Source organism: Diceros bicornis, chromosome 28 (assembly GCF_020826845.1).
Source record: "Diceros bicornis minor isolate mBicDic1 chromosome 28, mDicBic1.mat.cur, whole genome shotgun sequence".
Taxonomy (NCBI): domain Eukaryota; kingdom Metazoa; phylum Chordata; class Mammalia; order Perissodactyla; family Rhinocerotidae; genus Diceros; species Diceros bicornis.
The window spans coordinates 18,039,962-18,052,066 of NC_080767.1; the positions used below are offsets into that span (position 1 = coordinate 18,039,962).

A 12,105-nucleotide genomic window follows, 5' to 3' on the forward strand; every position below is an offset into this window, starting at 1 on the left:
TTCAAGGTATTCCAAATTGATGACACTGGGACAAGTAACTTTTCACACAATCCCCACCTGCCCATATACCACCTTCTTTGTGAAGTCTGAATCCCTGAAGGAGTAAGGAATTATTTCATAGCCCACATAAACATAAGATACTCTGATCATGCAGATTCCAGTCACTATAATCTTGGCCTTTCGCATCTTTCCCTTCCAGGATAAAGAATGCTAACCCCTGACATGTCCTAATCTCCTTGGCTACTATAGCTGCTCTTACCAAATTCTGTTCTCTTCCTTAGATGTCTGATGTTTAGTGACCAGAAAAGTATAAAGTATTCCATATGCATCGTGATTCTATAACACCACAGCGTAATATTTTCATTTGTGTTCCTATAACTCTAGTTAACGCTGCTCCGCCCATCTGAATCTTTACCAGGCTTCAGTGGAGAAGCAGGATGGATATAATCAGTGCTGTTACAAATGGCCCTGAAGCTGTGCACTGCACAACTTCAGCAGGAACCATTCATAGACCATAATATGAATGTCCCCACCCTGCAGCTAGACAGTGTGGTGGTCCTTCAAGCTCCCAGGGTTAAGCTCCCTGTTAAAGGCCAACTAAGAAGGTGGTGAGACTAGAAGGAAGTATTGCTTATCTGTGACGGTTGCCTTGAAGTTTGAACTCGGGATAATTGATACCAACCGGTATAATTTCCCTAACTTAGCTCTGGCCTTGTAACCTAACAATTCACAGTTTACTATTTTGAACCATGAGCTCAGTGTAACATATCAGCTCAATAATTCCTTCATCAGCATTCTTAAATCTCTAGAGACGTCCTAGGAAAGCTCCTCTAGTCTCTAGAATAAGCCCAGGGTAATTATAGGCCGTAGAAATGGGGGCCCCCGTGTTCACAGCCTGCTCTCCCAAGGCCATGTCAAATTCCTATGATGACCTGTAGGTTAAGAAATGACTAAGACAAATGTTTAAGTCCTGCTAACAAACTTTAAAGAAAAGGAGGTTCATGCGGCTGGCCTGGTGGTGCAAGCAGTTAAGTGCGTGCCTTCCACTGCGGCGGCCTGGGGTCCGCCGGTTCGGATCCCAGGCACGCACCGACGCACCGCTTGTTAGGCCATGCTGTGGCGGCGTCCCATATAAAGTGGAGGAAGATGGGCACGGGTGTTAGCCCAGGGCCAGTCTTCCTCAGCAAAAAAGAGGAGGATTGGCATCAGATGTTAGCTCAGGGCTGGTCTTTCTCACAAAGAAAAACAAAAAAAAAGGAGATTCCAACAGCAACCAACACATGATATGCCAGCATAAAAGAAATCATCTGGCAAAAACAAGAAAGTACGGAACAATCCAGAAGAGCAATTTATACTAAGCACTTCTATAAATTCCTTAATAGAAAGCATGGCTATGGTATGTACTCTGTATGTGACTTGCTTAATTACCACCTATATCTTAGACTTTTAGACCATGGTGGAAAACAGGCTTCCAAAAATCAGACTATGTTTAAATCAATAGTGAAAAACCTTCATAAAGGAGACAACGACTCACCAAATTCAGGAGGTATCTGGATGGCAGTATCCAGAGCATCCACTGAAGACTTAATAAATTTGGCATAGACTATGACTGCAATAAGAGGAAAGCCCAAACAATCCGGAAAGTATAAAATAAGAGACTCTTGTACATTGCACCTACAAAACTCTCCTATATCTTGCCAGTCTTAGACGACAGCTTTAGAGAGAACCAACACAATAGAGATGGGCCTTAAATTACCATGGTATTCAAGTATAAAGACCTAATTTAATGATTTGTGGAAAGCCATATGATTCCATTTTGATATAATATATACACATGTCAATTTTTTCTCAAACAAAAGAAAAATCAAGATTTGGCATGCATATATTTCTCACGATCTACATTTCCTTTGAATTAAAAATGCGATTTAAAATGCACTTCACTAAGAGCAGCTCTCAAAACTCAATCATAAACCCCAAAACCCAGATTGTTAACATTCTCCTCCACAGAATCATGGATGGCAGAACAGTCAACTCTCCACGTGAAACTATCAGTTTCTAATACCACACAAAATTATAAGAGGTTAAATACATTTTTTAGCTTAAAAGTGAAATAATAAAGAAGTATCAAAGTAATAACTTCCAAAATAATGTTGATTATTTAAATGCAAACATATGACTGTTTTATTGAAAACTACCTCAAATATTAAAATCTAAAAGTAAAAAAAAAAACATTTTCAAAGACAAGAAAGATCATAACTAACCCATTACCTGCAACGGGCACTGGCAGCAGCTGTATGATCCACAGGTTCAACCAGATCTGGACTCCAATGATGGCCCAAACAAGAGACACAAAGTAGATATCACTTGTTTTCTTCTTTCTAAGAAACGTTCCGATTTCAGGCCTTTGTCTGCCGAGGGTGGGTGAAGGGGAGGGGGGTGAAGAAGATGAGGACAGTGTTGGAGGGGGTTCTCCTCTGTCCATGGTTTCTGAAGAGGGAAAGAAAAAAGGCACCCACCATATTAGTTCACATGGGTAAACAGTAATATAGAGCAATTGGCCGGGCTATTCTAAGCCTTCGAAATGTCCTGATAGTACGATTACACTGGGCTAAAAAAGAAAAAAGATCTAGATGTATGTTTGCACATGCACTGAAATATGTGTGGAGAATTACAATGCTGACAGTATTTAAATCTAGGGAAATGAACTCTGGTGGGGGGTACGGTTGGGTACGGGAATTTTTTACTTTTTACTTTACATGCTTTACACTGTTCAAGTTTTTTATATCATATATCATTTATTTTTACACATATTTATCATTTAAACAAAAAACTAAAAAATACATGACAAAATAGCTGAGAATTATAATTAGTACATGAAAATTACTCAAACCATATAAAGCAACAAATATTAACATTTTGTAGAATTCCTATTTTAAAAGTTCCTCCTCTTTCAATATAACTTTATATGAGATATGTCTATACATATTTCTGACACAATATGGCTTTTCAGTATCATTTTACCTAAAATGGAGCCAGCTGCTCTTACAAGAACCCAGAGCTTTGAAACACGTCTTTCTCTTAGAATGAGATGTGAAACAATGACAGCTTGCTGAGGGTGAGGAATTTTCAAATGAAGGAAATCAGACTGAATTATTTCACATAAGGCACTGTTTTCTAAAAATGCGACTATTGTTACATTTTACTATAGGGTTATATTATTCTATTTCCTAGTTTTACCAAAATATACTATATATATCAGAAATCATATAACTCCTAAAGCAATATTACTCAGTATATGCTATGATGATGGAAATGAGTAAGATACTAAAACTTGCATTTTGCCTTCCACAAAAAAATGTTAATGACAAAGTATACCATATTTCAGAAAGTCTAGAGAAAAGAAACAAAAACACCCACAATCCCAACTCCCTATTGGGCTCAGAGTCTTCACCTAGTTTTACACGGTTGTTACCACGTTCCACTTACCCTTTTCCAACTTTCTCCCTTCAGTTGAGTGTCAGCTCCAGGAGAGCTAAGACCTCATCTGTCTTGTTCTCCCTGTACTGAATTCCTAGCACAGAAAATAATACTTGACATATAGTAGATGCTCACTAAATATATGCTCAAAGAATGACAACTGTTATTTCATAACTTTCATAAGTGACTACATAGTAGCCCTATGAGTGTTATATCATCATTTCCTTAGTGTTTCTTCTAATGTTAAATGTTTAACTGTGAGGAAATTTTTACTACTGCTATAACTAGCACCAAGTCAGCCTACCTCACCAGAACTAACATCCTACCCTGAGGTTTGAGGCTAAAGCCCAAGCTAGTTATAATATGCTTCTGTTTGACTTTGCTCCCTGAGTATCTTTCTAATTTGGAAACTTCATCCTGGTGGATGTGGCAGACATTCAGAAGAAAAGCAAGTGCATAATCAAAACATCATGCCCTCTTCATACTGGAAGCATGATTCACTGTGCAAGAAAAGTAAGTTTTCCCACAGCCCCAAATGCCTTTTTCTTAGCTGATCCCTTCCTTCAAGACTTTTCTAAAGTTAGTTCTTCAAGAAGAGCTCACCAAAAATATTCCTAACTCCAAAACTTCTGGCACCAACAGACTTCTCGGCACAGACAGAGACAGCCGTTTATATTCCTGAACTCTGTATGAGTGCAGTGTGACTTTACAGCTGATATAAATTGACCAGCTGGATCTCGCAGGAGCACTGAATCCAACATAGCCAGAGGGCTTTGTTTTAGGGGAAAGAGTCAATATGGGCATGCAAAGCAAACTCTGAGAAGAAAAGCAAGAAATGCCAGAGAAATGGATGACTGGAAGATGAAAAATAAAAGCCAAAAGAAAGAGTTGGAGAAAGGGAACAACAATAGAAAAAGCAACATGAAGAGTCAGAGCAAAATAGAACACTGGAGGAGAACTGACAGTTGTAGAAGAAATGGAAAATAAGAAAAGGATTAAATGGGGGAAAAGAGGGACAGAGGTAAACTGGGCACTGAGAAAAGGAAAATCATACGAAAGGAAAGTGAGAAAGAGTAATAAAAGAAAAATAAGCATTTAAAATAAAAGGAAAAGATAGAAGGATCAGGATAAGAAACCTAATAAGGTAAACAGTTAAATGTATGAAAAAAGTGATATAGGAGAACAAAGATGAAAGGGAAAAAGGTATAAAAACAGGGATCAGAGAGAAAAATGAAGAGCCAGTAAGAAGCATTTTGTGGTGCTAGTATCTTTCTTAATTTTATATTCAATGCATATTTCATTTTCCAGAATGATTTTGAAGGCATTCCTTCATAAAGTCACAGTCACCTGCAGGCTGGGTCGAGGGCTGGTCTTCAGTGCTCGAGTCATACCCTGTGATAGAGATGGCCAAGGTCGCCAGAGTAGAAGCTGCCATGGAGATAACCTGCCCTGGTAACTCTGCCCCTGGAAAACAAACACGCATTTTTAAAACTTTGTAAAGCAAATGAACAAAGTAGGAAATAACTTACAAACTGAAACATAGTCCTATGTTTTCAACAGCAATAAAACAAAATGGTTATTACTGACCCACTGGACCACTGGTTCTTTGCCAAGGGAGAATGCTTAAGAATGAACAGGAAAGCCTGCTAAAAACACAGGTTCCTGGACTCTCTGTGTCTCTCTCTCATTTGGGAACTTCATGCTGATGCATGTGGCAGATAAAGGATATAAAAACATGGAGTACCACACACATTTTTTAACTTCACAGATTGATTTTAATGCACATCTCTGCTGGAAAACACTGCCACACCAAGTCGGTAAGTTTCCTGAATGCAGACTGTCTTACCCTCCTTTGTATTACTAGCTCCTAGTACAATATAGGACAGCCCATACTTAGTGCTCTCCATAATAACATTCCACGAATGAATATGCAAATGTACGAGTATTATGCAAAACCACACAGATCTATAAAGTACATAATTCAGCACAGGCAAAATCCACCACTTGAAAATCTAAGAGAATATCATTACCTTGCTGCATGTTATAAAGTCCCATGTTAAGTTCCTAATAGGCAGCACAACAATAGGTAGTAGTCATTTGCATTAGACTCAAGTAAAACATTTACTAGACAATGGGGTCTGTCTGTAATGGTCAGTCTTCGATCTGCTATGGCAGACAACACAAACTAGTTCACATAATACCAGATTCTAGCATACTTTCCTGCACCCCAGAGACTGGAAAGCTAAGACTGTATTTCTTGGACTCCTTTGCAGCTAAGGTCCCACGTGTGATGCAGTTTTTGCCAAGCAGGCACACCTGTGCAAGACTTGGAAGACTGAAGTGCCTTACTGTAATTTGGAAGCCACATAGCTCTCAGGTCAAACACAGTCATACAGGAGGTGTACAGTTTTTCTGCAGGAACTCAGCAGAAGTTCCAGAGGTTCTGCTGTCCAATCTCTAACTTTGTGGCAGGTAGCAAGAGCTGTGGCACTTCTGCTCAAACAGCCCTTTAGTGTCACTGAGCACATCTCCTGGTTGCACTGCTTCTGCCTGTGTTGGATCCAAGCTTAACTGTCTGGTCTTTCAAAAAATCTGTATGCAAAAATTCTACAGGCTAACCAATACGTCTTTCTATTTAGACTAGCTAGCATGGATTCCATTGTCCATAACTAAGAATACTGACCATTCCGAGTCACCAAATCATACACTCACACTCATACAGCAGGGATCTTAACTTTTGGTAGGCCAATACTCAATGTGACAACATAGAATTCTGCCATGCCAATGAAAAGAGCCATGACCCTTCAGAAAGTCAACGAATTTCAGCTCCAAATGAACTCCACCTACCCAACAAATCCACAGCTGGCCATCTCCCAGAGATAAGCAGGGCCAGGGCCTGAGATGGCCCTTGGGTAGATTCAGCTGCCAGGATCAAGAGCACTCATCTTGCTCAACCATACCTTATCCCTGCTCTAAGAAATGCCTCTGTGACCTGAAAGAGGTTTACTTTTAGGCAATCTGAGAGAAATTCAAACTCGTGGTCTGGGAAGAAAGCAAGATATCTGGATTGGGACCTATTCTCCTGACCTAAGTAATAAAGGTGTTTCTTAGATGACAATAAGAGAAAAGGCTGAGAGAGAAAAACAATGTCTTTCATGTCATACATGTTCTTATTTCTCACTGTATTAGATGCTGGGGATGAAGATACAGACCCTGCCCCCATGGAGTCTGGTGGAAGAGACAGATATGAATCAAATAACCACACAAATATGAATGTATACAAACTACGCTGATTGCTATAGCTATAAGAAATCTGACTTAGTCTGGAGAATCAGGAAAGGTTTGTCTTTTAAGAAGTGAAAATGAAGCTGATATACAAAGGATGAGAAGGAATTAATCAAAGGAGTGTAAAGAATAATATTTTAGGCAGAAGAAAGTGAGTAGGAAGGCTGTAAGTGAAAAACCTGGCATGTTCAAGATGGTGAAAGAAGGTCACGTGTCTGGAACACAGACAGCTGGTATCAAACAAACAAGGCGGAAGATGGCAAGCCAGATGATGCAAGTCACAGAAGACCACAGTGAGGACTTCATTCTTTATCCTAAAAGGAGTAGGAAAGCACTGAAGAGTTTTAAACAGGATAATAATCATGGTTTTATTACCGAAATTTTATTGAGATAACTGTAGCTTCACATGCAGTTTTAAGAAATAATACAGAGAGATCCTGTGTATCCTTTAGCCAGTTTCCCCCAATATTACATCTTGCAAACTGTAGTCCAATATCACAATCAGGATATCAGCACAGATACAAGGTACGGAACAGTTGAGTTTCATCACTGCAAGGATCTTTCATGTTGCCCTTTCATAACCAAACCCACCTCCCCACTCTATAAATAAGTGATCAGTTTTTTTTTTTTTTTTAAAGATTTTATTTATTTTATTTTTTCCCCCCAAAGCCCCAGTAGATAGTTGTATGTCATAGCTGCACATCCTTCTAGTTGCTGTATGTGGGACTCAGCCTCAGGATGGACGGAGAAGTGGTGCCTCGATGCGCACCCGGGATCCGAACCCGGGCCACCAGCATCGCAGCGCGTGCACTTAACCACCAAGCCACAGGGCCGGCCCAGTGATCAGTTTTAAGATATAGAAAGATCATTCTTGGGCCAGCCCCATGGCTTAGCGGTTAAGTGCACGCGCTCCGCTGCTGGTGGCCCGGGTTCGGATCCCAGGCGCACACTGACGCACCGCTTCTCCAGCCACACTGAGGCCACGTCCCACATACAGCAACTAGAAGGATGTGCAACTATGACATACAACTATCTACTGGGGCCTTGGGGAAAAAAAAAAAAGGAGGAGGATTGGCAATAGATGTTAGCTCAAGGCCGGTCTTTCTCAGCAAAAAGAGGAGGATTGGCACGGATGTTAGCTCAGGGCTGATCTCCCTCACAAAAAAAAAAAAAAAAGGAAAGATCATTCTTGCTGTTTGGTCAAGAACAGATTGGAGGGGACCAAGAGTGGGAATGGGGAGATAAGTTATTGCAATACTACAGGCAAGATATGATGATAGTGCGGTCTGCAGCTGTTAAGAGGGGAGATGTGGGAAAAGCGGCTCCAGGTCTAATTTAAGAGACCTGGAGCAGTCAAAGTGCACCAGACTTGGTGATGAACCATTAAAGGGAATGAAAGAGATGAAGGTGTCAAAGATGACTCCCAAGTTTCCAGATGATGGTTAGATAAATAACCATGTAGGGGAAACGGATGAAGATTTTGGACATACTAAAGTTCTTTTTAGACCCCCAGATATAAGTTTTAAAAACAAACTGATTATAACAGAAACTAGACAGGACTCAGCTTCTTGTGCACCCAAGAGAGATTTCTTAGGCTCCACTCAAGAGCAAAGGTTGGGAACACCTAACAACCAATAGCCTGGGACAGCAGACTAAAAAAACAAAAAGAAAAAAGAAAAAAAACACTTCCAGTCAAAATCCAAAATAACAAAGTATTCTCTCTTATATAAGATTAAGGACTAATCAAGGATTCTGAATTACTAAACCCACCTCTTCACAAGTAATTTAATGAAGTGTTGACTCATCTTTGAGAGACTCCAGTCAGTCAGTCTCTGGGTGGTTTTTAAGCAGCTCCAAAATAACAAGATCATTTTATAGCTCCCCAAATATGGACTTTCAGTTTGGCTGCATTTTGACATATTTCCAAACTCTCACTAAGCATTCATTCACCAAACAGGTGACTTAGGCTATGTGCTGAGACACGAGACTAGACCTAGTCTCAAGCTCAGTCTAACAGTTAAACTATCAGATACGATTCAGTATGTTAAGAGGTAACGTAAAGGTAAGTGCAGAATATCTGCAAATATTCTGTTGTTTTGTGTGTCTGTGTGACGAAGATCAGCCCTGAGTGAACATCCGATGCCAATCGTCCTCTTTTTTGCCGAGGAAAATTGGTCCTGAGCTAACATCCGTGCCCATCTTCCTTACTTTATATGGGACGCCACCACAGCACGGCGTGACAAGCGGTGCATCGGGGCGCGCCTGGGATCCGAACCCACGAACCCCGGGCCGCCAAAGCGGAGCGCACGCACTTAACCACCTGCACCACCGGGCCGGCCCCTGGAAATATTCTGGAGGATAGAAACCTAACCCATGCTTGGGAGGTCAGGGAAGGGTTTCCCAAAGGGGCTATCTGACAAGAATGGTAAAAGATGCCATCCTTTAAATCCATTTAAACATGTTAGCCAGATAAATAAGACAGAATAATCTCCCTATCTTGGGGAGGAAAGGAGAGGCTGGTGTCTTAGAGCACAGGGGTAGAAAAGTTTTCCAGGGAGACAAAAAGCGACACAAAGGCAAGAAAAATCAGAGTGTGATGTTCAAAAAACTCTAAGAAGTCCAAGGCGGCCGGAACACAGGGTACAATGAGAAGAGCGGAGAGATATGAGGACACAGAGAGAGAACGGGACCAGAGGCACAGAGACAGTACAATCCAGAGGCTGGGAGCACAGGTGAGGAAACAAGACTGCTCAGGTTCAAATCCCAGGTCTAGTCCTTACTAGTTGGATGACCATGAGCAAGTTACTTAAGATCTAGGTGTCTCAGTCTCATCATGTATAAAACAGGGCTTACATAAATTCCTATCTCATATGAGAATTAAGTGAAACCATACATATAAAATGGCTAGAACAATGCCTGGTAGGTAGGACTCAATAAATGTTAGCTATTATTATCATCATAAACTACAAGCAGAAGCCACTGGCACTCCTATAGGATGTCTGTACCTCTCATCCCCTTTCTACTTTATATTATAGCCATTTCCCTAAGTTTCCTCCCCTTTAGTAGATATTTTTAGATCTCCCCACAGAACTACACAAAACATCTTACGTGCAGTAGCACTGAAAGACTTGAGGAAAATTAAGACCAATAAATAAAACCTTCACAACTATGCCTTAAAAGTTATAAAAACTCTTTCTCCAACTTGCTGATGTCACTAACATATACAATAAATATTCAATAAACCTTAGCTAGATTAATGAAAACTATGCAATATCATCCTAGTTAATACAAAAATGATTCAGCAAATTTTCAGAGTGCCTGAAACTTCACAGAGGAATGAAAGGAATAGCACGGAGAGAAAATCAACCAAGAGTATTTTGAAAATCATGGATATAAGATTTGGCAACTGCTCTTACTTATCCAACAGACATGCACTTTAGTGACTTCTGTCTTAGTGATATCCTTCCACACTTCAAAAACTCCAAGGGTTCGGGCAGGGCGATGATAAACTAGACAGAAGAATGCCAGGACCGAGAATCCAGGCAAAGTCATGGTCCTGGAAAAAAAGGCCTGGCTAAAAATAGGCATGTAGACAAGGGAACATAATCTTGGGATCCAAGAACTATAAACAAAAAAAAGGAAAGAGCATCCAAGGTTTCAAGTGTCACTCTGCCCCGGGACAGGGCCAGCATTAAGTGGAGGCCCAAACAGTACCAGGGACCTACACAAGTCCAAACAAGTAGACCACTGACATTAGCAGCCTAGCACCAGGGCACAGAAACTCACAGCCTGGCTCATAAGAAACAGATCATATGTTCATATAATATCTGCTAATATGGCTAAAGCAACAATGGGCAGAATAACTCTTTTAATAATCAAGGCAAAATATATTTTGAAACCAGTCTAAATAAGGAGATGCTTGATCTACTTTGTCAACTTTCACAGGGACAGTGGCAGGTGCCAGAAATATACCCAAAGATGCTTACTGGAAGGGGGCCCTGCATATCAAGTAAAACCTCCCCACCAAAGTTCCCTTTGAAGAAGGTTTCTGTTTCCATTACTAATGTGGAAAATACATCTCCTTCTCAGTGACTTCTAGTATCACTTCACTGTACTACTGGTCAGTAACAAGGGCTTGGATGTGGACCAGGAGGAGTTTCTCTAAGCCTGTTTAACTGACAACGTCAGAACTGGGGAGTGGGAGACGAGCATAAGAAATTCAGTTTTTTCCTTTTCTTTTTCCAATTTGGGCTTAACCGGACCAAACCTGTTCATTCATATTACATGCTATCCCAAAAAGATTAACACAACAAAGCCTTTCCTGTAAAGATACCTCTGGTTGTTTATAAACAATTACCAATGTTAGGAGGAAAAGACCCCGTTGTACTTGCCCGTACTTCTAGGCTGGGTGTCCAGGCTATTAAAGATACATCTGACGCTTGTTTGCCTAGATTTTGAAGAAGCACTTCTCATACTCACAGTAAATGGCTTTCTGAGCCTAAGATTCTTCATTTGTAAAATAAGTATAATACCAATCTCACTGGATTACTAAGAAAACTAAACGAGACAGCATGTTTAAAGAGCCTAATAAGGCCTCGCCCATATTGCTATTGCTAACAATAATGCTAGTGTTGCTCTTTTCTCACAAGCCAAGGGAACACACCAAAGCTGGATTCCAGGATCTACTAAGTGAGACTTCTGAGATCCAAGAGGCAGAGACACTGGGTCCTGCAGTTGTGGTGGGCCAAGAGGGCAACATGGAAGACTGAAGGAGCTGACAACTACAACTGAGTGCGAGAGGGATCAGCAGTTGGTACCTTTTCAGGATGACTAATGTTTGATCAAAGAGCCTGGTGAAGGGAAAGAACACTGGGCTTAGGGTCAAGGACCTAGATTTATATCTTAGCTCCATCAGTCACCTGTGGGACTGCGGGCAAGTCTTAAATTAACCTCTGGAAGTAAATGTCTTCATCTGCAAAATGGAGATGTTGATTTTACAAGGTTTTAGGGGTCGTTTTATTTGTGGATTAAAAAATATAGTACATTTAGTACAACCCAAAATTTCACAGTTATAAACTATTAAAACATCAAAAAAATATATATATACACTACATTTAAAAGCATGGTACGGCCGGCCCCATGGCTTAGCAGTTAAGGGCACGCGCTCCGCTACTGGCGGCCCGGCTTCGGATCCCGGGCATGCACCGACGCACCGGTTCTCCGGCCATGCTGAGGCGGCGTCCCACATACAGCAACTAGAAGGATGTGCAACTATGACATACAACTATCTACTGGGGCTTTGGGGAAAAAAAGGAAGAGGATTGGCAATAGATGTTAGCTCAG

General features: G+C 40.8%; 1 protein-coding gene across 1 annotated transcript in view; it reads right to left on the bottom strand.

Annotated features, from left to right (window-relative positions):
- TMEM245 (transmembrane protein 245) overlaps nt 1-12,105 on the bottom strand; it is an 88,218-nt gene that overhangs the window by 60,267 nt on the left and 15,846 nt on the right. Inside the window, exons 4-5 of the mRNA XM_058523733.1 lie at nt 4,825-4,941; nt 2,269-2,487 (exon numbers count right to left, since the gene is read on the bottom strand). Coding sequence (XP_058379716.1) covers nt 2,269-2,487; nt 4,825-4,941 — 336 coding nt within the window. The remainder of the gene's footprint in view (nt 1-2,268; nt 2,488-4,824; nt 4,942-12,105) is intronic.